The 27,775-nt window shown below is 43.0% G+C and overlaps 1 protein-coding gene across 2 annotated transcripts in view; it reads right to left on the bottom strand.

Moving 5' to 3' along the window:
• Positions 1-27,775, bottom strand: part of GPC6 (glypican 6) — a 2,597,257-nt gene that overhangs the window by 332,834 nt on the left and 2,236,648 nt on the right. The window contains exons 5-6 of one of the 2 annotated variants that reach the window (XM_078657599.1): positions 16,065-16,208; positions 4,477-4,506 (exon numbers count right to left, since the gene is read on the bottom strand). In XM_078657599.1, coding sequence (XP_078513725.1) covers positions 4,477-4,506; positions 16,065-16,208 — 174 coding nt within the window. The remainder of the gene's footprint in view (positions 1-4,476; positions 4,507-16,064; positions 16,209-27,775) is intronic. The other variant, XM_078657600.1, reaches the window with a different exon arrangement.

Here is a 27,775-nt window from a genome sequence, read left to right as displayed (position 1 = left end):
AAGTGACTATGCTCCATTGCAGGGACAAACAAAAGAAGAGGAAGGCAAGTCATTGAATAAGAAGAAAGCAAATGAAAGGGACAATGAAGCCAACCATGGGTGCCTGTAAACCCACAGTAAGTTTTTGGTGTAGTCAACAAAAGGCTTCCACCTACAGACAACTAAACGTTCTCTAGTAGACAAGACCTAAACAATGAAATTGTATGTTGCACACAGATCTTCTAAGCATAATACGTCTTTGGCACATCTGACATAAAGCACAAAGTGCATACATATAAAAAGACATTTATATTTCATTATAATACTAAATAGTTCTACCACATTATGAATGATTCCTTTGTTTATTCACTATTAATTCCTGCTCTGCAATTCAACCAACTAGTCTCTGCATGTGTTTCATCCTATATTTTTTCTAGGGTTCTTTTTTTTATTTTTTTACATATTTGTGTCCCAGTCCGGGTTCCGCAGCAACCACAGCAACTAAACTGCCCTCATCGCCGCCACCCATGACATCAGGACCCTTCTAGACAACGGAGAAACCACGGACCTCATCATATTGGACCTGTCAGCCGCCTTCGACACGGTCTGCCACCACACACTACGAACACGCCTCCACAACGCAGGGATCCAAGAGAAGGCCCTGGACTGGACCACCTCCTTCCTCTCCAGCAGAACACAGAGTGTCCGCCTCCCTCCCTTCCGTTCCAAAGCCACGGAGATCATCTGCAGCGTACCACAGGGCTCTTCACTCTGCCCAACGCTGTTCAACATCTACATAGCACCGCTCGCCCACGTCGCCCGACTGCACGCCCTCAACATCATCTCCTAAGTCGACGATACCCAGCTGATCCTCTCCCTCACCAAGGACCCCCACACCGCCAAAACCAACCTCCACGAAGGAATGAAGGCCGTCGCCAAATGGATGAGGAACAGCCGACTGAAGCTGAACTCGGACAAGACGGAGGTCCTCATCCTGGGATCCACCCCTTCGACTTGGAACGACTCCTTGTGGCCGACTGCACTGGGAACAGCTCCAACACCCACAGACCATGCATGCAACCTAGAGGTCATCCTCGACTCCACCCTCTCCATGACCAAGCAGGTCAACACCGTCTCTTCCTCCTGCTTCAACACCCTCGGCATTCTCCGCAAGATCTACAAGTGGATCCCCACCGAAACGAGAAGAACGATCACCCAGGCCCTCGTCAGCAGTAGGCTGGACTACAGAAACGGCCTTTACGAAGGAGCCTCGGCCAAACGGCTTCAAAGCATCCACAACACCTCTGCACAACTGATCCTCGAAATCCCTCGCTGCAGCCACATCACACCCTACTTGAGAGACCTGCACTGACTCCCCGTCAATAAGAGGATAACCTTCAAGCTCCTCACCCACACACACAAGGCACTCCACAACACCGGACCAGCGTACCTCAAACACCGACTCAGCTACTACACCCCCACCCGCCAGCTCCGCTTCGCCGACCTCACCCTCACCACAGTCCCCCTCATCCGAAGAGCGACCTCCGGCGGCAGATCGTTCTCCCACCTCGCCGCCAAGACCTGGAACACCCTCCCCATCCACCTACGGCAGACCCAAGACCTGCTGTCCTTCCGAAGACTCCTCAAGACCTGGCTTTTCGAGCAGTAGCAGCACTCCCCACCCCCCAGCGCCTTGAGAACCTCACGGGTAAATAGTGCGCTTTACAAATGTTATGATTGATTGATTGATTGATTGTATCCTAGCTTTCTGTCCAATTTGCAGGGTGATTTTATTTCCCTCAATATTTGACAGTCTACAATGCTGTTTTCATATTTCTAACTTACAAGTAAATAAGATGTTTTTTCAAACTCCTTTACATGGGGACACATTACTGCAACCTTTCCATCTTCCTTCTGCTTTAGTGGGCAGCAGAATTGTGACCATCAACAGCCAACTCGCCACATTCATTGAAGAACACAACATCCTCGACTCCTCCCAATCCGGCTTCAGAAAAAACCACAGTACGGAAACCGCCCTCCTCGCCGCAACAGACGACATCCGCACCTTACTGGACAAAGGAGAAACAGTAGCCCTCATCCTCCTCGACCTATCAGCGGCGTTCGACACAGTCTCCCACCGCACCCTAATACGCAGACTCTACGATGCAGGAATCCAGGACAAGGCCCTCGACTGGATCTGCTCCTTCCTCTCCAGCAGGACGCAGCGGGTCAGACTCCCCCCTTTCCTCTCGGACCCCACACCTATCACCTGCGGAGTCCCCCAGGGCTCCTCCCTCAGCCCGACGCTCTTCAACGTCTACATGGCTCCACTTGCCCCCATCGTCAGAACCTACGGACTCAACATCGTGTCATATGCAGACGACACCCAGCTCATCCTCTCCCTATCCAACGAGCCCAACACCACCAGACGCAACTTTCGAGAAGGCATGGAAGCCGTCGCCAAATGGATGAAAAACAGCTGCCTACAACTAAACACCAACAAAACAGAAGTACTCATCATGGGCCCAAACCCCGACGCCTGGAGTGACACCTGGTGGCCCACCGCCCTCGGAAACCCGCCAACCCCCACAGACCACGCACGCAACCTGGGAATCATCCTGGACTCCGAGCTCAAAATGGACCGCCAGATCAACTCTGTCTCATCTTCCTGCTTCCACACCCTCCGCCTCCTTCGTAAGACCTTCAAATGGATCCCCCTCGAACACCGAAAGACAGTCACTCACGCCCTGGTCACCAGCAGACTCGACTACGGCAACGCACTCTACGCCGGAATAAACAAAAACCTCATCTGCAAGCTACAGAACATCCAGAACGCCGCCGCAAGACTGGTCCTCAACCTGCCAAAACACTGCCACATCTCCCAGCACCTGCGCACACTCCACTGGCTCCCCGTCGAGGCGAGAATCACCTTTAAGATGCTCACCCACGCACACAAGGCCCTCCACGGCACCGGACCAGCATACCTGAACAGCCGACTCAAATTCCACGCACCCCAAAGGACCCTACGATCAGCCCAGCTTTCCTACGCTGTGGTCCCCCGCACCAGAAAGACCAGATCGGGAGGCCGCTCCTTCTCCTTCCTCGCGGCCAAAGCATGGAACGCCCTTCCGCTCCACCTCAGACAGACAACATCGCTCCCCATCTTCACAAGAAACCTCAAAACCTGGCTCTTCGACAGACCCCCTCCTTGATGGAATGGAACCTGCACCCCCCCAACCCCCCCCACCCCTAGCGCCTTAAGACCCTTACGGGTGAGTAGTCGCGCTTTAACAAACTCCTGATTGATTGATTGAATTGTAGATGTCAGTCTACTCTGTAATTTAAATTGGCGCAAGATTATTCTCACAGAATTTAAAAGAATAGTTAGTTGTTAGAAGTAGTAACCTAAAAGAAACCTTGAAATACCATTCTCTGCTTTCAAAATGCATAGTTCCAGTCAAGGTGGACCACAAACCCGCGAGGTTTTATCGCGCAAGCTATGAATATGCAGATGAGATCCGTTGTATGCAAATCGTCTTCATGCATTATTTTTTAGGGTATTTCGAAACCCTACCTGTTTGACAGACTGAGACAAATTAAGTTTTATATCGCTAAACCAAAAGTGCTTTCACAATCGAAAGGTTTCTCAATAATACCACACATTCACTTCCAGGTTTAAAAAAAATCAGGCCCACGTTTATCAGAGTGTAATACCATGCCCATCTAAATAAAGGAAACCGGAAGTTTATTAATTGGCCACGTTTCACACTTCGTGCAGCCTCCGTGCCCTTTTTGACACGTTAGTCTGCTATGCATATATTTTATTAGTATTTATTCTACCATTAGCGCTGTTAAGGTTAACAAATCATTAATTCAAGTAAAACCCCGTACAGCCAAGCTTCGCCTGCAGCACCACCACCATGCATTTAACCCGGGCCCACGGCACCCAACAGGAAGACTCCTGTTAATTAAAAATGATTTGTTTTTAGGCAATCGGGCAGCACGCAGACACCGTGAAATGTGGTCTTTTTTTATTTTGCAATTAGTTAACACGCACGCCACACACACACACTCACAAACACTCTTCAATACTGAAGTGGGAAAAATAAAGCGTCCTCACATCTCCTCAGCTGCGCTATTTGGCAAATCCTCGAGGTGCGAGCGCGCGCCTCTCGCGCGCTTACTTCACACGTGTGCCTCCCTGCAGCCCATTTAACGTTTGGAAGAACATCACACCCAATCCATCCCGCGTGCCCAAGTCTTGCATAAATATGACGGATAGAAGTATTTCAGTGCGTTGGATGGTGTTGGGCGCAGCTGTTTGAGCGCTAATTAGAATCAGATGCGAGCGTTTAACATTATGAATGAAGCTCTGTTTATTTTACTCTGCAGACAAATAACGGGAAGTTAGTGGACATGAAACCGCAGGAAACGCCATAGCAAGCTGCTCAGTGAGGAATGGGGATGGGGTTGACGAGAAAGAAAGCAAAAGCTTACACCGTGCTGCATTGTTCTCCAGACAGTCCTCTGCGAAGCAAGGGGGTGCAAGGAACAGAAAGAAAATAGATTACTACACACATAAGCATCAGAGAAAAGCAAGGCGCTTGCAAGAATAAGAGCATATAAGAGGCAAAAGAGAAATAGTACAATATGGGTCAGATTTAATCACAGATTGGCATTAAATTCAAATGTTATTGCACCTCTTTTTCATTAACCACCTCACGTGTAGGCACAGTATCCTCACATCATTACTGTGGGAGTGTTATGAGGCTGTTTGGGTTGAATTGATTCCACTGAAGCAATAACTTTGAGATCTCTTGTAATGGGGGAATTGTGAGCTAGTTCCACTGCCGCACATTTTTAGGGTATGGTAGCAGCATTTCGCGACTAAATATTCTCTTACCAAAATATTCTGCACTGCACAGCATTTACAAGATTATAGCCACAATAAAGTTAAAAATAGAAAAGTTAGAGCCAATGGAATGTTATTTTTGTAAACAATATTTAGGACACAATATTTATATCATTCAATATTTTTGGTATTCAACCATTACTGCTATTGCGGATCAAGAGTATTCCTTTATCCTGCAAATGCCTCCAGTGGTTTCTGGCAAAGGCTGATGGACGCCAAAGACAAAAATGTGGTGATCATGTAGTTAAAGGGTGGAGGTGGAGCAACACTAGGCATTGCTGTACCATATGCAGTGCATTTTTACTCCCGAATGAAAGGGTAATGATGCATCCCCTTATTAATGCATGAATGACCTCATCATATCAAGTTAACTTTGGATTTAGTGCCGGACTCTATATCATCCCCTAAGAATCAAAGGTGTGGGTCTTGCTTTCAGATGTCATTTATATGTATAGTTTTCTACAGAATAGTCTGCTAGGCCGCAGTGTAACATCAATAACAACAGAACAGTTAGAATTGGTCCTAATGACGATGATGATGATATGCTTCCCCCATGTTCAAACATGAAAAGATGCATCACGATTGGAGCAGCTTCCAGTTGGGCCATTCGTGTTCCACAGCTAGATTCATGAATGCAAGATTTATTAAATCGTCCCATAAAGTTCATGTGGTGTCATAAGATGTTTTGATTTGATCAACCTGGTTTTATTGGTATATTTTGACTTTGTGCATCTGAAAGCTGCTATACCACTCTAAGCACATGTATACTGCTTTTTAAACATGCCTATAGGTTGGCTAACTCTAATAGGCACATCAGACTGTGAAATAAGGCCATGGTAATGATGGGACACAAAGAGCACAATTGGCATGAGAGGCAGATGGAACAAGTGCGATGGCTGTAGATAAAAGGCCCAATTTATGGTCAACAAGGGTATTCCAATTTTGGGCCCCAAAAGAACAGCAATACAGAGTACCAATTATATGGCACTGATGTATATTAGCACCTTATATGTAATGTTCCAGTTGAGTGCCAATTGTTAGTCCCATGATTCTGTTTAAATGCTTTTTGTTTTTATTTAGTTTTGATATATTTGAGAAACTTTATCCTGACGTGTCAAGGTAAGACTCACGGTGGCATCTATATTCTTCTTACTCACTGTCTTAGCATGAGTTATAGAGATAGGGATCCCCACTGGCCCTGAAGAATGCCCCTGATCAGTATTGACAAATTACAAGAGCAGATACAAGTAGGCATATGATGAATGGTGAGACCATTGTATCCGTACACCATTCCCTCATTGTTTTAAAAGTTTATCTTGGCTTTAGACATTTTGAGCATATCTGGATCCCTTCTTATACTGTTAGTTTTGTCTAAGAACTCTTTCTTATTTGAGGTTGAGTACGCCCTGATCGTATTATCTTACCTGGGATGAGGTCCCCTATGAAGAAGCCTGCCACAAATAGTGGGTGAGGCCTCCTCTTCCAATATAATTGGTATTCTGCATAGGTGTTCCTCCAGGACCCTGATTGGAATACTCTTGATATAGACCAAAAATTGTGCCCTATATCTCCACCATCACACTTATTATGCTTTCTTGAATATTAATTTTGAAAGGCGTGCATTGGCGGTCCTCCATCTCTCCTGTTGTGTTATGATATGAAAGGCAGATGGCACGTTTAGCAAACTGAGTGGACTTACACCACCCACATGAGTGACTATAAACATGGCACCAGAGACTCTCATACAGCTCTGAATTGCTCTAAGCTGTCCCTGCAGCAAGCACATGTAACATTAACCATCGCAATGTGCTTTTAAACGTACTTTTAACATTAACCACTTCACCTATAAGTAGTGTCTCTTGTGCCTACAAGAAAACCGGTTTATGGAACTAGATGGCTGGAGGTGCAATTTGTAAAGATGGCCAATACTGAAGAAGAAGCAGGGTTTTTAATGAACAGTTTTCTTGAGAGAGGGTGCTCCAACTGAACTGGCCACTGATAATGGGGTGCAGTTTATATCAAGGAAATTCCAGAGATTCTTGTCTCATTGGGGCATAAAACATGTCATGACCTCTTTATATCACGACCCACAGCAATGGGCCTGTTGAGCGATGTAGCAGAATTATAAAGGATAACATTCAGTTGTCTGTGGCGAATGGGTGGGATTAGAAACAGGAGCCCAAGGATTTGTTGCGGGCTTTATAGAGCGCTCCCAATGCCACCACCAATATGTAACCATTTGCTTTATTGAAAGGTAGGGTGGCTACTACCAAGTTGGTTAGACCATGGATGGATGACTTAACAGTGTCTGTTGAGAAACGTGAGCAAGTCAAGCTAAGTTTTGAGAAAGCATAAAGGTAGTGTGTGAGTGCGGTAAAAACTAAGGGAAGATCTCAAGCATTTTTCAAATTGGTGCGACTTGGGTGAGAGTGAAACTGCCTAGTATATTCTCTAAGGGATAATGTAAGTGTTCAGTGCCGATGCATACAGAGCTGTCAAAGACAGAGTGGCTGAACATGACGATGTCAAATGGTGGAACAAATAAAGATTGTCCAAACAAAATCAGGTGTGATGTTTTCCCATGGTTCCTGACAGGTTTACATCATCTGATGGGAAGGAGACGTTGTTGAGGTCAGAAGGAGAGAAAAGACCATCTGCATGGCATAAGGGTTATGTTTAAGCATGTGTCTGCAATTGTTTGAAACTATGAATTTCACTTGTACGCTTTTGCTAATATATTTATGTTTTGCTGTTCGATGTTTTGCTTTTGGTATGCTCCTGTATCCTATATTTTATATACTCAACACAATGGGACTGATTCACAAAGGGCCTCCGTATTCGTGGCGGAGGCCCCGCAGTTGTGGGGGAGTCTCCCTACTCGGGGCGAAATCTCTACATGAGAATTCTCATGCTGGAGATGCTGCCCTGAGTGCAAAGGCTCCCCCACGACTACAGGGCCTCCACCACAAGTGTTGAGGCTATTTGTGAATCAGGCCCAATTAATTTATCTTTGAACTTGATATATGGGGAAAATTATTCTTGCATTTTCAAGTTCCTTTTTGCAGGTTGGTGGATTGATTTGATGGGTAGGAATGTTATTTGTTCAATATAAGGGAAGAGATGTGTTAGGTTCTTTGCTCAGAACCTAGAACAGGTGCCACCTTGACGACTGTGTGTAAGGTGGAATGTTGAATGTGTAGAAGTCTAAAATGACAGTTGCTGACTGCTACCTGCTCTGTTGGTAGGACGTAATCTGCTCTCATGAATAAATACTTTATTCAAATGAAACTCTTCTGGCTGTGAGAACATTTTACCAGGGTATCCTAAAAATACCCATACACAAACTCAGAAGTCTTTCTGAAAACATTTTAATACTTTATTTAACTCCCCCTTCAAAAAGTATTTCTGTCCACTGTGAGAAGTTGGCCTGGTATATTATGTCCACTATTCTAGTGGGAACCTTGCACCAGTCCAAACGACCCTTATTGATGGTAGGTTGTAAAGTCAACCTTATAGAAAGCTATCCTAGTGGTAGCTGTGGAGAACAGTCTTCAGTCTAAGACAAGTTGTTTTACCAATTATATTCTCTTGAAAGATCAAATGAAAGCACACCACACAAGGTATGTATCAAATATTTATGTATTTATTCTAAACACAACCCCTCTGGACTGTTTATGAGGTCAGAGGTAAAAGTACAATACAAGGAACTTAATTAGCATACAATAAGTTGCACAGTATACGTTATGCTCTAGGGGCCTCACAAACCATATACTAAAATAGTGGTATAAGAACCACTTGAGAGTTAGAAAGGAGACCTAGGGCCTGTAGAATCGCTGGGGCGACCTATAACCTATGGTTAGAAACATTAACCTTAGGTTAGAATGCGGGAGGCCCACGGGGGATGCATGCAGTGTCTAAACACAGCAGCGGATCACCATTGACTTTCTATGGAGAATGAACAAGTTACAATTTTAAAGATTAAGGGCACTACTAGGTGAACCACGATGGAACCCTTTTAGACTAGTATACTTCAAGAGTCAAGACCCACGGGAGCACTGGAGTACTCGTGTTACCTCATCCAGGGAAGCCGGGTGCATAGGTGTCTTTTGGTGTCGGCTTTCGTCGTCGATTCCAATGAAGAGCTGCGAAGAAATGCTGCAGGCGACTAGACGAAAAGTGTCTGGGTGGATCCAAGGGTGGATCGGAGATGTGAAGAACCTGAAAGCAGAGGAGACAGAGTCTTGGTCACTAGCCAGTGACCAGGATGGCGAGGAGAAGATGCCAGCCGATGTCAGGTGATTTCAGGTGAAAGAGGTGAAGCTTGACTCTTCAGCCACGAGGACCAGGAGGCATCCATGACAACCAGAAGCTGTATTCCAGCTGTTGCACAAAGGATCTAGCTGACTACGGTGTCGGAATCCGTATTGGACCCAACAAGCCTTGGCAACAGCAACCCAAACAAGATGACAAGATTGGCTTCGGTGCAGACCAGCAAGGTCTGATGGACTCCTCCTTTAGAGAGGAGTGGAAGCACGCCTTGAGCAACTAGGAAAACTCCCTAAATCAAAGATGGTCCTTCATGGGGGCTCGCTAGCCAACGGACTACGAACTGCAAAGGGGCCTCAAGCGGAAATGGACAAAGCGGGCCCATGGGACACTCGTGAAGTGTAGGCATCTGAGCTTTAGTGTAAAAGGTGCTCGGGACAGGGGCTTCAAATACTCCAATGCACAACCTCGGGATATCTCAAGAAGTAGGTGCAGTTGCAAAGATGCAAGATGTTCAGGAGTTCTGGTCCCACGTCTCTTGTGTCCGTCACAGGTCTCAGCTTTGCTGGGAGCGCAGGTCAGCATCAGAGATGTCTGGAAGTCTGTGTCCTGTGTTGCAAATTCTTCAGGATCTGGCGGGAGCCTCAAAAATGCAGACCGTCAAAGATGCAGTTGGTGCCTGTTTGAACAGGGTGGTCACTCCTTGACCACAAGGGAGATTTCCTCCGTCTTCCAGTTGATATGGAATGTCGAAGGTCCAAGATATATGTTGCAGAGTTTCGTCCAGGGTAATCTAAAGTCCTAGGGACTCGGGTTCTATACTTATAGTAAGTTTAGGGGTTGGACTAAGTCTACGCTCCCTCCTATGGGTGGTCCTAGGGAGGGGGTAGTTAGATCCATTCCCTTTTGTCCAGTTTCACGCCAGAGCTGGGGCTGAGTGCCCCAGCAACCGGTTTGAACTGGGAAATGCATGGAGCACCTTGTGTGCCCCAGGCAGTGTCTGAAAAGCATTCACTGAATGCAACCCACCTTGCCCCAATACACTAAAGCCTGTCTGGGGAGGTGCTAGCATCTCCCTGGACAGGAAACCTATTGTCCAGGCCTCCCCTGCCGGAGTTTCGTCCAGCAGCAGGAGGGCAGACTCGTGTCTGTGGCAGCAGCATCCATTTTGTGATGCTGGGGCTCTGTTTAACTTTATGTTATGTTATGTTATGTTAAATTTGACTTGTAGAGCGCACGTACGCCCGTAGGCTTCATGGCGCTATAGGAAGTTTTCAGAAACACAACACACCAACAGGAGGACAGCCTGGAGCAACTAAGGATAGGCTTCCCTAAAGAGCCGGGTCTTAAAGGCTTGTCTAAAGGCCAAAATATCCTCGTGTGACCTTAAAGAAGCTGGCAGGGAATTCCAGAGGGAGGCAGCAAGAAAGTGAAAGGAGCTGCCGCCCTGACGTTGTTTCCTAACAACAGGCACCGTGAGCAGGCTTTTGTGACTGGAACGAAGGTTGCGAGAGGGGACATATCTGGCAAGCAAGTTGATGATACATTTGGGACCCTTGCCTTGTAGTGCCCTGAAGATAATGCAGCCGGTTTTAAAAGCCGCCCTCTGGGCTATCGGCAGCCAATGCAGATCTGCCAGGCCTGGCCTGATGGACTGCCATTTAGGAAGCCCACAGATCAGCCTGGCCGCCTGGTTTTGAACTAGCTGCAGCCTCTTGAGCTGCCCGGCTGGAAGACCCAAATATAAACTATTTGAGTAGTCCAGCCTAGACAGCACAAGGGCGATGGTCACCTGTATCAGGGCAGAATGGGTTAGGAGATGGGCAATCTTTCTAATCTTGCGCAGCTGAAAAAAGCATGCGGAGACTACTGTCCCTACCTTTAACCGGGTTTACCAGTAACTACATGTCTTCTCCCTGTAGAAGGGTGGAATACTACCCCCGCTCCAGAACTGGTGGGGGTAAGCATTCCAAAGTGTTTAACACCTTACATGACATGTTTTGATAAAGCCAAACCAAAGTAAGCATTAACCGCAAGGATTATAATGCACTTAAGAGTATATGGTATGGCTATATCATAGAACAGCTATAAGGAGATGGTTCCTAAAGCTGCAGAGGGGCTCAGCCCATGCTAGGGCACCCTCTCACACAAAACCAAGCACTCTGCCTTCATGATTGTCAAGGCCTGCTTGGCTATATCATAGAACAGCTATAAGGAGATGGTTCCTAAAGCTGCAGAGGGACTCAGCGCATGCTAGGGCACCCTCTCACACAAAACCAAGCACTCTGCCTTCATGATTGTCAAGGCCTGCCATAGGAGTAACTTATAGGTTACTATGTGTCTATATATAAGGTAGATATAGGTATACTATATCTAAGTAAAGGGTGCTTACACCACCTTACCCAGGCTGCAAGTGCAGACCTGTGGTGTCAGTTTGGAAGGCTAACCAGGGGTGGCACAATACATGCTTCAGCCCCTGGTAGGCCTCTTGGGTACCTATGCCCTGGGTACCTAAGGTACCATATACAGGGACTCACAAAGGTGACCCAGAAGCCAATCTGGTATGTACCTAAAGTACATAGATCCATTTTATAGAGAAAGCAGATAGACTGGGGCCCTGAATAGCAGGATCCCAGTTCAACTAAGTCAAAAACCAGCTAAACACCAGGCAAAAAGTGGGGGTAATCATATAGTCAGATTCCACCTTCCTACATCCACCTTCTTAAACATCTGAAATGATTAGGTCTTTATTGACAGCGTCATTCACATTTCTGTCCCTTTTAGCTGCCAGAAATCCTATATCCATAAGTGGAAACTGGCATCATATTAACTTGCATCTTGAAGCAGAAATCCAACACATTGATCCTGAGGCAATAGAAACACCACACTAAACAATGAATGAGGACCTGGTATTGCTGTTACTTGACAAGTGGCACTAAATTCAAGGGAATATCTTGTACCCACAGAGTTCATATGCTTTATCATTTGATATAGCACCGTGTGCATGGTTAAGCCTGTGATATCCAGCCAAGCTAGGAAATGGAGACCAAATGAATTCCCTCAGAGTCTTTGACCATCCTCTACCAGTAAGTAACCCTATTTAAGTGCCTCGGCAGCATTTCAGTTATAACATATTAAGCATCTAAACTCTTTCCACCACTATTCAAAAAATATCTTCCTCACAGTTGTAAAAAATGTAACCAGCACACAATATTATAGATATGTAACCTCCATAATAGAGCATTACAGTTCTCTATATTCCTTGATTTTGAACCAGATGATTTTAGGGTCAGAAATCAGTCATATAAGCACCCCTTTATCAACCATAATGGTCTGCTCTAGGACTGGAATACAAGTCATAAAGAGGACTAGGGTTGAACATTTATAGGTCATTTAACAGACCAGAAATGTATTGGAAACATTATCCAGTTCCCTTTCAAAATAGTGGCAAAACTTTATGATGGAAGTGTTGGAACTGGAGCATCTTTTTATGTGCAATGAGTTGAATACCATGCTTTAAAGCTGTATGGGAAAAGGTTTATTATTTTTTTGTATTTGCAGTGTATGAATCTGGTATTTTAAGAATTGATATTTGGATGTCTGTAAGGTGCAACCTAGAGGCACTTCTCTATTTTCAAGGAAGATGAGGCAACTGTTATGCATTACTGATCAAGTGCCTCCTGCTTCAAATTAACATGCACTGCTAATTTAAAATTCATTTCAAACTTTAGAAAGAATGACACGTAGTAAATCACTTTAAAGTCTCATACTAGATTTTGCCTTTTCTTTCAAATATTCATCTGTGGGTTTGGTAATGGAATTGGACACTTTGAAGGACAAGCATCAGCAAAGCATAGCTGCTTTTAAAATCTGACAAAAACACTTAGAAGCCCTGATGACTTAATATATATCTATATATAAATAGATTGCTTCTGTACACAACACATCTACGAGAAAAAGTAGTTGATGTGTCATGTTTCAGTGTACTTTTGAGAAGTTAAATCGTCCCTGATGCATCGCACTTCAAGCACACCACATGAGGCAGAATGATATACCCAGAACTGCCAATACATGAGGTCACAGAGAAACACTCTCCTGGGCAGAGCCCAACCCCATTCTAAATATGTGATTTTACAAATCATTTTATTGCTTTCTGATAAGGTACAAAACAGTGATCAGACCCTCTTTAAACTTTACACATACATATTCATACGGCCTCACCATACCGTAATTTCAATTTGCATATCCACCTATTAACCCCTTCAGTGCTAATGACAAGGGTAACTCGTCATGGAGTTTCCATTGATTTCAATGGAAATTACATTGAAGCGGTACCAGATGCTTAGCATCCAAGTGGTTAATTGCAAATCCTCCTAATTGCATATCCTCCTTATTAATTGAATTACTTCTTCATCCTTCCCCTCCCCTCCTCCGAATGAAGATGTTTGTTCTTCCCACTTCATAAAGTAGGGTTCATGATATTCAGTTGCTCTCATCTGATGCGTGATATTATTTGAAAGAACAGGAACAAATGTTCTTCAAAAACCTTTAAGAAATATGCGTGCCTTTCAACAGTAGTATTAGTCATTTGAATGATGTGAGGTATAATAAAAAATGCCTGGTCTTTTCTGTCCACTGAACGTCTACCCCAAACTCAAGTGTTCACAATGAATCATCTCTTTTGGTAAAGAATCACTTCCTAGGTTTGCAAAAGTGACTTAAATTCGAGGACAAGAGTATGTGTGGATAGCAGCCTTTTTTGAGTGAAATCTGCAATTTTACAAGTCTTTGAAGTTTTAGCAATGTTATTTTACACATTTTAAACATTTATTTTAACATGGCATGTTCATACTGTAAATAAGACATAGCCACCGTGCAGCCACATTTGTTACTATAAACACAATAAAAACAATTGTCCAGGTGTATTAGGTAGGCTCACAAGTATGAATATTATCTTAACAAGCTTGTTCTTTAGATGCATCCTTGAGCCATGCTTCATAAAAATATAATTTATCATGATACACTAATATGCTAATATTTGTATGTATTGGTACATTGATAAAAGACCATTTTGATCCTAACACATTAGAAGCAATCTAATCTGAAGATTGATTATATTGAAGGATATTGTTGAAAACATTTCAAACCATCTATAATTGCATTTAATGAAATCATCATTAGTAAAATGGTAGGATGCGATGAAATCAGCATTACTGTACATATTTGGTCTAACTCATTGATATAAAAAATAGTTTTGTAGGAGTAAAAGTAGTCAAGCATGGCTAAATGTATTATCACTTCCACATAGCTAATGGAAAAAAAACAATCTTGCAAATTTATAGTGATTACACATTCCTATGTTATACGTACCTGCATCTCATACCTATCTGTCATTCTCCCTTCAATCCAAGGGACAAAGACAGAATTAGGTGCAATCAGTCTAATGGAAAGAAAATAATTAACTGAAAAAATGTGTGTGCTTCATAGAAAATGTACTATCAGATTTAGTGAATATCAACATATTCTTGAATACATAGAGGTGACTCAATTTCCATCACAAAATATTTTACTGTTGTTGAGGAAGTTCATATTATGAGAACATTCTACACATATACTCTTCGACAGTACTCCTGCATTTGAAAGGATCTGCCATGTCATTTCCATTTTCACTGTCAAAGTCTGAAACCCAAAAAAGATCAGACCACTGAATACCTTTTCTGTTATTTTTCTTGTCACAATTTGGGATTTGGGAGGTGAAATTGTCTAAATGAATTACCTACAATGCTGTCACACTTCTAAATTAAACCAGTATAGAACCCCAATTTGAAGAACACAAAAGATGGCATTACAATGAATTAGCGAAATCTCTAAATTCATACACTAACCCTGTAAATTTGGACGGGATTGTCAAGCAAATCATTTATGAGTTAGTACTCCATCATTCATGCAAGCCATCATGCTTGTTGTGACTTCTTCACACCCAGTGGAAGGCACATTTTAAAACTGAGGGGCATATTATCAAGGGCCATATCGCTGCTTTTCTGACTTTAAAAGCCAGAAAAGTGGCGATCTTTACATCGCACTATTAACAAGCTCGCACTAAGCCTTGTTAGCGCTAGTTTCCGTGACTTTGCTCCCGTTTGTTTATCGCCCTGCATACCATCGCTAATGACATGCAAAGTAGACATTCCGGAGCAAAACAACATGGAAATAGTCGTTAACAAGGCTTCGCAGTATTTACAAGCCTGCAGCAGACCCAATTAGCGACAAGAATAATCGCGCTAAGCCCTCTTATCGGAGGATTTTAACACCTGCTTAAAAGTTGACTAAGCTATTTACATAATGAGAGGTGGTTTGCAGGGTTAAGGTCACAGGGGCGTATCAGCAAGGATTTCATTATCTCCCACAATTTATCCTGGTTTTCAAGCAATATTGGTGCTTTTCGCTGCTATTGCTGGATTTCATATCGCCTTGGAAATAAGTGTTAATAATAATGCGCTATCACGGCGTTGAAATCCAGCGATAACCGTCGATAAAAGAAATAGCGCTAAGTGGGCTTTGCTATATTTATCGCAAGTTGTTATAAATATGCCCCAAATATTTTTTATAATAGCAAATCCACTCTTTTAATTAGGAACTGGGCTTCCAAGCCCACTGAATAATCCAGTTGGGTTATCTGAATGACCAACAAATAAGCAAATGATCTACAATCAAATTACCAATGTTGCTTATTAGGATGATCATCTTACTGCAGGACATTACGGACACAATCATTGACTTTTCTGTGTGTTAGTTGAATTAGTACACTCAAAGTAAAAAAAAAAATAACATCTTGAATGCATTTGGCTCTATTTCAGAATTCCAGGACTAGAAACAGTGTCAGTAATGACAATTTCCCACTACTCACCAGCCGGTCTAAGCTTGTGCCTGCTGCTGTCGTTGGTCTTTCTTCTGGGGTGTATGGCCGAAATCTGGTGCTGAAATTTTCAGAAATAGAACGAGATGAGCGTATTGCAGGAACTGGCTTTGGCTGCCCACACCCCTGAAAAACCTGGAATACAAAGTTTTGATGTTAACAAAAATTACAAAACAATGGCTTACAAATTTAAGCACTCTTTTAATTTTAGAAAAAGACCAGATTTTGGTGTAATCGAAAGACACTGAAAAATATGACAACTGCACAGTATTGGTATCCCGGAAGACCTACATAATGTAAGGGCCCGATTCACATTACTAACTTAAGACAAAATCCTAAACGTACTACTTTTGGTATTCACAGAATATACTCACTACTTTTGGTATTCACAGAATGCACTTACTACTTTTGGTATTTACAGAATGGATTTACGACTACTAACTTTACATCCGCACTCGGGCCGGAGATTCCGGCCCGGTGGTGAAGATTCCGGCCCGGAGGTGGAGATTCCGGCCTGGAGGTGGAGATTACGGCCCGGAGATGGAGATTCCGGCCTGGAGGTAGAGATTTCGGCCGGTGGTGGAGACTTAGCCACGGCCAAAATCTCCACAACCGGGCCGGAATCTCCGGCGCGAGTGCGGACGTAAAGTTAGTAGACGTAAATCCATTCTGTGAATACCAAAAGTAGTAAGTGCATTCTGTGAATACCAAAAGTAGTAAGTACGTTCTGTGAATACCAAAAGTAGTAAGTTTAGGATTTTGTCTTAAGTTAGTTCTGTGAATTGGGCCCTAAGGGAGGAGACATTTACATTTTAAGAGTCTTCAGGCAACAGTTCATAAAGTGAAAGCCATGAAATACACTGCATTAAAAACTCGAACTTACAAATTGCTAAAATGATTTGGCAATAGACAGATACTAAAGTGCAGCTTCTTTTGAAGATGGAAAATGTACTAATGGGAAAAAAGTTACCACGTGGGTTTGGCGTTACCCCACACTTTGTGGTGTTTGGCATGTGGCATTGTGGTTTGAACTTAACTCAAAGCGTATGCTTTTCTCACAACTCTCCTTTTTTCAAGTAATACCTAGAGGAATTTGTGCAGGAATTTCTTTTATCGCAAATTAAGCTTGAACTTGGAATGTAAAATCAGGAACACATTTAATTTGTATTCTATTCAGATTTAGCACAGAAGTCACAATAAGCAAGTAAGGTGGGTTGCCAACAAGTGCTACAAAAGAATAGAAAGAGGCAGATTCGATAGGCCCAATATGCTAGAGGATAATTTTCTGCTTTCTCTGTACTGTGTTCACCTACACCAGTGGGCATAGGCTGAGAAGTCTGGCCTGTGACCTCTGTTACTGTTAACATAACTATAGCGCCAGGTCTCCCACTTACACAATATAATTTGAATGATAGAGGGGCTATTTAAGTGCTCGTCGCAATCCAATAGTAACTCCAAGATGCTCTATAAGCTCCCACAATAGATAAGCAGTGCAACGTGTCTGGCACATATTCTTTAAGGTAGAAATTCTCCGTTTTTTCAAGAAGCATATTTAGCTGGGTGTGTTTCGCAGTGTGGAATTGCAAAGTGGGCATGGCTTGTTTCCCTGAGGATATTAACTTCAGTGTACCAGCTTTGAGACCTCAGTGGCCCCCTACTCCTCCAGTGATAATACACATAACCAGATCCTCCCGTTAAGGGGCAAGCTAATTATGTCTACAGTTTCCCACAATCTATAATATTTATTTAATGTAATTGCTTGCAGTACTGTACTTTAGAGTGGGTTAATTGCCATTTGTATACCTTGTAGGAAAATGGAATGTCAATGCAGATACATCAAAGTGTTGTCAAGTATTTGGGAAAATTGAATAATCTTTTCAATATATGTTATTCCATTGAAATGCTAACTCAAGAGATTGTAAGGGTCTTGTTGCAAAAGAGAATTTGCTCAATGGTTAATTTACATTTTCATAGAGACAGCTTTAATCAGGTCTTACTTTGAAATAAATGTTGTCCCGTGATACTTGTGTTGATACTTATGTATATATTATTCACATTTGAGTATTTATGGCTGTTATATGTAAATGTGATGTAATGTAAATAGATAAAAAGTATATGTCTAGATTTATCTCCATTTTAAAGCTTGAAAAATGATATAATGCCTGAACAATGCAGTATGTTGGTATATGTTAGACTAACAAAGGTGTCACACCTGCAAGGTCGCAGGACTCCACACTGACTAACCTAACACCAGCCTGTAGGTGACATTAATCCAAAGCCTTTTAATTATGTGCCAATGAACGTTTGCTCAAGAGAAGCTACATACATGTTAAATATCAGAACAATTTACATGCCCATTACAACTTCCTTAGAACAAAGACTTTGCTAAGGGATGCTGAAAAGCAAAGGAGAGAAAGAAAATAACAAGCCAAGATTGGGGTGACCAATTGACCAGAGCTCCCTGCGACAATGTCCAAGACAATAAGTCCCATTCACTGACATCATGCTTTAAGAAGCACCAGGGCTACTGATGCACAGATCACTGAAAAAGCCAGGGATATTATGAAAAGGACCTGCAAACGCTCGGTACTCAACTGACTGAAATCTGCTGCAACAATCTAAGGCACATAGCACTGCCCACTATTAGCTATAAAAAGCTCCAGGGCTTCCACTGTGCTGCCCATCAAAGCACCTAAGAGGCTAGGCTAATCCAACCCTCTCCGATGCTTTGCAGGAAAAGTGGAGAAGACTGTGTGACTGATTGTTTTCACTTGTCATCTTCTTGCAGAGATACCCGAGGATACTATTTGCCTGGGCCAACCCCTTACTAAAATAACTGTTGTGAACCAGGAGGTTGAATCTCAGTCAAGTTGCATCTCCCTGAGGTACTGTCTATGTCTAATGTACAGGGGAACATCAACATGTATGCTAGTTTCAATGTTAAGTCTGACAATCCCAAGTGAACCATTCCTAAAGGAGAATTGAAGCAACACATATTATTACCAAACAGTTGAAACCCAGCTTTAAAACTGGCTCATCAAATACCAACAGCATTTCGAGACATAGTGAATACCACCTTACCTGAAAATGTAAACACACCTTGCACAAATAGTGTGCCGCACGTGCCTTGTATTAATTGCTTTCGAGTTTTAATCCCTAATGAAGGCACATCTGTTTCTCAATTTCAAATGATTTGGAGGTAGCTCCTTCTGATAAGTCTACAATGGATCAGGTGTGCAATTGCTTTAAGAAAAGTCTAGAACTTTTTGAAAGAACTGATGAAAAAAGTGAATGCCTTAGATAGCAAATACTAAGTCTGAAAATAAAGTTAATGCTAATGAGAAGTTGATTAAAATGACTAACATCAATCAGGGAAACAACCAACATTACTCAAAAAATTGTGAGCACACTAATAGTTGCAATGTGGTAGGTTCTGCTTCCAGACACTGCAGAAGAGATTTTAGGGACTCAAAGAGAACGTCTCAGATCCATCAGGTCATCCAGAAACGTTATTGTTACAAACCTCCTCCAAATAAGTATTTGACTTGGCAGCTTTACAACTGCAATGGTAAGAATACTACATCATACAATGCATTACTTGTTTGCCTCAGTAATCAGCACTACATACATTTAGAAGCTGTCCTGGCAGTACCAAATACCTCAGCAACCTATGACATTTAAAAAAAAAGTAATCAACCTTTTGTGTTCATGCAGAAACAATGTCAAAGGTATGTAACAAAAACCTTAACAGAGTAGCCCTGTACAAAATGAAAGCCAAAAAACCTGAAAGAAGTCATGCCATGGTCCCATAATTCCTAAATGAAATCAAACAAAAATTGAGAAAAGTTAAAAACCAATACAACACTTAAATTGTAAGCCATCACCACCCAAAAAATTCAGTAAAACCTCATGTTAAAACAAAAAAAAGCCTAAAGCCTTAGAGATTATATTATAAATGCTCCTCACCACCAATGCTCTTTAATTTCAATGGTTAAACCTTGTTTAAATTGGCCCCCACTACACCCTTTGCTCACTCTCTGGAACCGGTAATCCCATCTCTAAATTCTTACATGATAAAATGTCAAACACAGCATACTAAGCAAATTAATCTAAGAAAAGTAGGTTAATAAATAAGCCATGTTACAACGCATGCGATACATCGCATGCCATTACAATCGGTCATTACAATGACCACGTTGTTACATCGTATACCATTACAACGCAAGTCTTTACAACGACTTGCTGCAGGGGGCGTGCTGGATTTTGGAATAGTATAATTTACTATTCCAAATGCAGTCTGTGCAACAGTAGGGAAGGTGTTGGATTTTAAATCCAACACCTTTTGCCCCTTACAGCAAGTCATTGTAAAGACTTGAATTGTGATGGTTTGCGATGTAACAATGCGGTCATTGTAATGACTGTGTTGAAATGGCATGTGATGCATCGCATGCTTTGTAAACAATGTTTCCCAGGTTACCAACTAGACTCTATTTAAAGGCACAGGCCATATACACTAAAAAATATTATTTTAACCATTAAGGCTTCTTCCTTTACAGATGATCGCATTAGCGCTAAGTGGTTGAGAGAATTAGCTCTCCCTTCCAGCCATGTTATTGAAAATAAAAACAACACACCCCTTACACATTCATAAGGAAAGAGAGAACACATTTCTATAAAAAACCTAACCTGGATGAATAAAATATTTGTAATTTAAGGCATTTTTTTAAATCTATTGGATGTTTTAGGGAAAATCCATGAAAAGGCTGTATCAATCTATGTTCAACAGTACAACAAAGAGAATTCTATTCAAAACACTAGATATGGTCGATAAGGCAATTCACCATACAGGTGCAGGCATTCTTAGGGTCAGAATATGATTTTACATCTCGACAAGAAACCAGCGGTCGGATAAAAGCCTTCTGGTGAAGTGTTCTAAGATTGTCCACATCAGAACTGGAGGACAGGCCTTCTGTTATCTTGGACCAACTGCCTAGAAAAAGCTCTCTCTTTCCCTCTTGAGCTACAGTCAATGGATGCCACTTCACTGTTCAAGAAAAAGCTGAAAACCTGGCTTCCTGGCTTTTCAAACAAGACTTATATGATCTGACTTCACTCTGTAGGTGGCCAATGAGCACAGCACCAGGACGCTCCTTGGAGTAGCTGTGCACTCTGCAATTCGCATTTCATTCATTTATTCATTCATTCATTGCTTGAACCTTTCTCCAGCGCAACTGTCAGCCAGGGTGCAGAACAAAATATTGTACAGAACAGCAGCCCCCAATGTGCTGGATGATGCTTTGCATATCTCTGATGATACGATTATCTCTCTCCTCAGAATGCTCAACGTTGCAGCAGATGTTTAAAAAGTTGATTAAATGTGCCTTCCTGGTACACTGTTGCATATTCTTTCTGGGTTTTGGGGACTAAGTAGACAGATCCTAAACTGTCCCTCTTCTTGTTTTTACTGATAGGTACCAATTCAAAGTCGCATTAATTTCTTGGTCAAAAATAATCCCCTAGTTTTCACTGCTATCTATTATATAATGTATCTGGTGCTGATAAGACCATCACAGGCCCTGGAAGGAGAACCTACCATTCATAAACATATGAATTCCTTGCTGCGCCTGAGTTTATCATGACTGCTGACATTTATTTCTAAATCTAAATCCTGGATAGATAACTTTTTAGGTCTCGGCTCTAAACAGCGCATGCGCTGTCTTGAAAGAGGCATGTTGTATCTACTTGGAGGTCTACAGCCCACCCATCGGCTTCCCATTTCCTGACTCCATCATCGCTCCTCTATTCTTTATCCCCATTTGTCCATGGCATGGATGCGTCATGCCTCTTCACGTGTTTAGCTCTCCAGAGAGCAGGGCCCAATTACTAATATGCACACACAGCGGCCATTTTAGGAACTGTTTTCAAGACTACTTTTTTCTTTTGTGAAAAGCGTTTTTCACAAGCACTCGAGCTTACATTTGCTCAGAGCATTTCTCTAAACAGGCCTGTAAATCTTGTTTCTTCGGTTAACTGCACTTTTCACAAACACTTATGTTTACATTTGCTTCGAGCAATCATCTAAACAGGCATGTAAATCTTGTACTTATCTCATAATATTGATGTGCATTCTGGTGTTGCTTGCCCACCACCCAAGTCCCTTCCAATTCACAGCTTGTACCATCCCCCCATCCCTTCCTCATCGCTGAATGCTTTGTACACAAGCTCTCGGGTCAAAGAATTCCCAGCTTTCAGTTATTAGAACCCATAATGGTAATGGAAAAGTGAATCAATCAGAATACATTCATTAGAAAATGGTTTAATGAACGAAGTGCCCATATCTCGATGGCTGACATCCTTCACAGATGCACCTTCATTTACTTTGCAGACATGGCATTTGTGAAGGAAGTGCACCACATATGGAAAGCTTTTCATCAAAATGACTAACAATCAGGAACGTGCGGCCTGATCTCTTTTCTAAGCCTTTTGAATTATGCAAAATAGTAAACAGATAGAATGCTTCTGGATTTCGGATGGCAGGATGCAGGCAGAATTAGTGCGTGGTCACCAATGTGCAATTTGTGTGACATTTGCTATGCATGCTTTACAACAGACTCTTCTGGTGCTAGGGATGTTCCTGCAGCGGATGCACTAGAATGATTCCTGCACTGCAAAAGTGAATCACTCCATGTCAAACGTAAAATTAGCTGGTAGAATGACTACAAGGCAGGGTTGTGAAAACAACTAGAGTACTGACTTTATTCCACTAACACTGTTATGCAATGCACAGTGGTGACATAACGGCCATCACCAGTCTCAGTGCCGTACACAAATACATTAACGTTGCCAACGCCTATAGCTCTCAGATTGCCAAGACCTATTGGCATCACCAATGCTTGTTTAAATGAAACTAGGCGACATATGTACTAATATTGATAAAAGTGATCTCCAAATTGTGATTTTATTTACAGAATGTGCGAAAGCTTTCAATTTAAGATAGCAATTCCAGTGAGTCGCAAATCGACCTACCTCATGAGTATTAATGGCGTTTGCAACCCATTGGAAATGATAGCCATTACAGGGATGGTGGCCTGCTGAGGTCAATACAACACAATGTATGTGATTACTTAAAAAAAAAAAAGTTTTTTACAATTAAAAAAGCATTTTTGAAAATGGCTCAATTCCGTAAATGACAGCCATCCCCATGGTGACGCTGTCTGTCTAATTTACAGATAGACAGTTGTTAATTAATTTAATATACCTTAAAATGACTAATAACTGCAGTGGCGGCTGGCTGGAAACGGGGGTGGCGGGGCAGGGAGGGGTTGTATAAAAAAAGGAACCAAAAAACCACTTACCTTTCCGCTGCTGCCGATTCTCTGTGTTCCTTCTCTTCCTGGCAAGTCCGGAACCAGGAAGCACCCAGCTCCCCTAAGCCAATCACAATGCTGCAATCCCCCTAAGCCAAAAGAGAACGCTGAAATGTAGCGTTGTGATTGGGCTGAGTGCCGTGGTTCAGCGCTCAGGCGGGAACTGGGTGCCTGGGCATGTTCCCCACCAAGCTGTGGAATGCAGCCTGGTGGGGTACAGGCTAAGTATGCATGATGCTTTGGCCTGGCCAAGACGGCAGACAAGCAGTCAGGCGCACTTTGAGAGTATGCATTCACCATTCCTCCCAGGTTCTGACCCCCAGCCCGCCCCGTCCTAACCCAGCTCCTTAGCAAAGAAAACGATAATAATTAAGTTATTATCATTTCATTTTAATTTGTCTCTGCTCTCAGAGAGGTGGGGCGATGCTCCTCCGCCTTAGTGGAGGAGCCGCCCCTGAATACTTGCCACTCAGGGCATTCTTATGGTAAATATCCTTTATTATGAATTTTTTTATCACGCGGACTTTGACTCCGCATACCTTTTCTCCACATTATCCCCTACTCTGCATACCATTACTCCGCATTTTTTTACATCGCATGTGCATTTATCACGCATGCCTTTACAACGAAAATCGTTGTAAAGGTATGTATGGTAAATGCACATACGATGTAAAAAAAAAGAATTTGGGCGATCCACGTTGTTGTGAGAAATCAGGCTTTTCCGTTTCCTCACATCGACGTGCACCGCCCCTGACAGAGAGATGACGTGATTGAGGAAGCAGAAGAAGTGAGAAAAAACGAGAAGAAAAAGAGAGAAACCACGAGGAGAGCGAGGTAAGGGGGAATGGGCCTGGGGTGGGCGTTAATTTTTAAGGGATTAGGGTACTGTATGTGTAGTGTAGGGTAGTGTTTTAGGTTTTAGAGTCGTGTTTGTGTAGTGTAGGGTAGTGTATTTGTAGTGTAGGGTAGTGTTGGTGTAGTGTAGGGTAGTGTTTGTGTAGTGTAGTTAGTGTTTTAGGGTTTAGGGTAGTGTTTGTGTAGTGTAAGGTAGTGTAGGGTAGTGGGTAGTGTTTTGGAGTTGGTGTAGTGTAGGGTAGTGTTTGTGTAGTGTAGTTAGTGTTTTAGGGTTTAGGGTAGTGTTTGTGTAGTGTAAGGTAGTGTAGGGTAGTGGGTAGTGTTTTGGAGTTGGTGTAGTGTAGGGTAGTGTTTGTGTAGTGTAGGTTAGTGTTTTTTGCAGGGTACTCTCACTTACCTTTAAAACTTTTACAATGAGTATACCTTTAACATGCATGCCTTTGCATTGTAAAGGCATGCCTGGTAAAGGCATATTAGTTGTAAAAGTTTGCATTGTGTTAATTTGCGGAGTGATAGTATAGGCTGAATCATTTTTGCGGTGTGATGGTATGCGGGGTATTTGTATGCGGGAAAACGTCACATAATCCATTCTTATAGCTTTGGAGGCCTGAAATAGTCTAAATAGTCACACTTGTAGGAGTGTTACGGTTGCTAGTTGTGAGGCATTTCCTTCAAATACTTTGGACACTAATTTCCATCTGATCTAAGTACTATGAGATACAATTTCACCATCCCAGTCTAATTAAACTGCATGGATTGCCATGAGAATCAATGGATGATAGCATTGAAAATGTTCCTTACAACTTTCAATTCATTTACTCTAAAAAGGATCCGTACCTCCAGTAGAAACTAGCATTAGGTAGGAGCACACGTTCTACAAGAAATAAATTCCAGATGGTAATCACTGCTTTATTGATTTTGAAAAGCAACATTGCAAACACTCTTGTCATGGTTGTCTCATGTCCTAGCTCTCACGGTAAAATTGGCTTACAGAATCACAGTCACCTGCTTAGATTGTTTGAAATTACCTTTAAAGGCGATATTTCCTACATTTTTTGTTATTCTGTGGTGTAGAATGTGCTGCACTCTTACACGTCTATGTTTCTCAGACATAATGCTCCACGATTGTGCAGCTGACCCATGACCTTCTCTTGTCTTATACATTTTGAAATTATTTTAAGTGCAAGAGCGTGAAAATACAAATGTTTCCACCCTACATTTCCACCAACGTATTTATCTGTAGAACCATTTTTTTTTTTTACATTTTAAAAGGCATACTACATTGTAGGTTCTCCGATGCACGTTTATTTAGAATTCTTCTTGCTCCACGATACAGTAAATTATACGTGCTAGCCTGCTCAGTTCCTGTGCCAACCAATCACTGCTTCGTCAGTTGAAGGGATATTCCAGCGACCCTTAAAGTTCCATTGTTCACTTTTGTCATTATACCACTCGAGACCATTTTGTCTGTAGAATTTGTAGTTTCGCTTTAAGCAAAGGTTCTTGAATGCAGTGGCAACAGTAGCAGTCCCATCCATGACCAGTCACGGTTTTGGTCACTGCTGCTCAGTATTCTAGACAGCCACTAACAATCTTTTGAATTCTGGTATGAATGTGGTTTTATATTTTTAATTATTTTTTTTTCCACTGCTGTCTGTAACAACTTTAACATAGTCTCCAGAGCATGTTAAGGTTTATTTCACCCAGCTCCGATATTTCCTGGTCACTTTATATTTCAGAGAATCAGTTGAGTAGATTTTTACAGAAAGGAAGGTCTACAAAGTCTCTTTTGCTCTATGCACCGATCAATCTAGTTATGTTACCCATGTTTGATTCTCGGTGAGCCGGAGGACTCACATACTAAGATGTGGATAATACACAGATCTACTGAATTGTTTTCGCTAATCTCTAATAGTATGTTATATTCAATCAGGCAATGCTTAGCTTAATGTTGTACATACTGTCACGTTGTCTCGCCTGACCCTGCTTCAGGACAGGGCAGGCGACCAGGAAACAGGAACAGGAAGCAAAGAACTGGAAAGGAAGTAGTCTGTAAGCCAGTGCGAGGCTGGCAGGGAATAAAGCAACACGCAACTGCATTGCTCCCGACTCAGTGTATTTATTTCATAGGGAGATCGCGACAATGGCGACGAGGGTGGGATCTTCATAAAACCCACAGACAACGCTATCGCCCAGCCAGCTATTGTGGCCGATCACTGAGTCCTGCAGCCCAAATACCAACAGCGCGAGAAAGGCGCGAAAGCCAAGACCGGCTCCGGAGCCGCCATCCCACAAACCTGCCAGAAGCTCACGACTCACGGAGCATTGAGCCATCCGCCGGGAGCAGGAGCGTGCATGACAGAGCGCCATCCCCACACGCCTCCAGACGCGAGCAGCCGGAGAGGGCGCGAGGCCTCCGTGTAGCGCGAAGGAGAGAACCGCACGCCTCCAGAGACGGACGTGCAGCGAGGAGTGAGGGTGAGTCATAACCCGGCAGCCTCCCCCGCGAGACCTGAACAAAGGTCTGAACATAGTCGGCAGCAAAGCGCCAACCGCAGTGGGGAAAGGAGACACGACGTCCCGCGTGGCGGCCATTTTAAAGTCAGGCGCCAGCACACAACTAACCCACGAACCTTTTGATGGCGGCCATTTTAAGGTCAGGCGACATTTCATGAAGGACCTCACTAGCAAAGAAAAGAGCGGGAAACACAATAAAAGACAAAGGAAAGCCTCCCAGGGGCCAGAAACAATACAAAAGCTCACACAAACATAACCAGACACCTCGAATCACCAGTCGCAGATGTCAAACACAACTCCTGACAGCTCATCTGGAGGGAACGGCGTAGCAGGCCCAGCCTCACAAGCAAACACAGGGGGACCAGCTCCTCTGGTCAACGCACCCATAATGGCCAACGCTCCCACCGGAGCCTCGTTCATGCGACAACCACAGCCACTACCACGGACGCCAGGCAATAGCATGGGCCCGACGTGGAAGAGCTGGAGTGAAGACTTTGAGGACTACATGATAGGATCCCTGGTGCAGGATCACAAGCAAAAACTAGTGGCACTAAGAAACTTGATAGGCCCAGAAATTGCGCAAATCATCAAAGAACTACCTAATGCAGCAACCGCCACCTACGAAGAGGTAAAAGGTGCCCTTGATAGGCGATTCCTTCACAAACGCAACGTGGATTATGAAAGACACACGTTCCACCTAGCTACACAAGAAAAGGATGAGTGTATGAGCGATTTTATCATGCGCATCAGAAGATTGGCACGATACTGTGAATTCGACAACTTCAAAACGGAAGACGCATTGAGACTCCGCATCATTGCCGGATGTCAATCCGAAAATCTCCGCCGCAGACTCCTAAAGAAACCGCATACTCTAGAGGAAATCGAAGAACTAACGAGAATCAACAATCAAGCGGAAGACTATGCCAAACGGATGGGAACTCACAAACCAGACCGGAAAGACCA

The sequence above is a fragment of the Lissotriton helveticus genome, chromosome 8 (genome assembly GCF_964261635.1).
Source record: "Lissotriton helveticus chromosome 8, aLisHel1.1, whole genome shotgun sequence".
Classification (NCBI taxonomy): Eukaryota; Metazoa; Chordata; class Amphibia; order Caudata; family Salamandridae; genus Lissotriton; species Lissotriton helveticus.
Note: the sequence above shows the minus strand (reverse complement) of the source record. Positions and strands in the feature narration are given on the sequence as shown.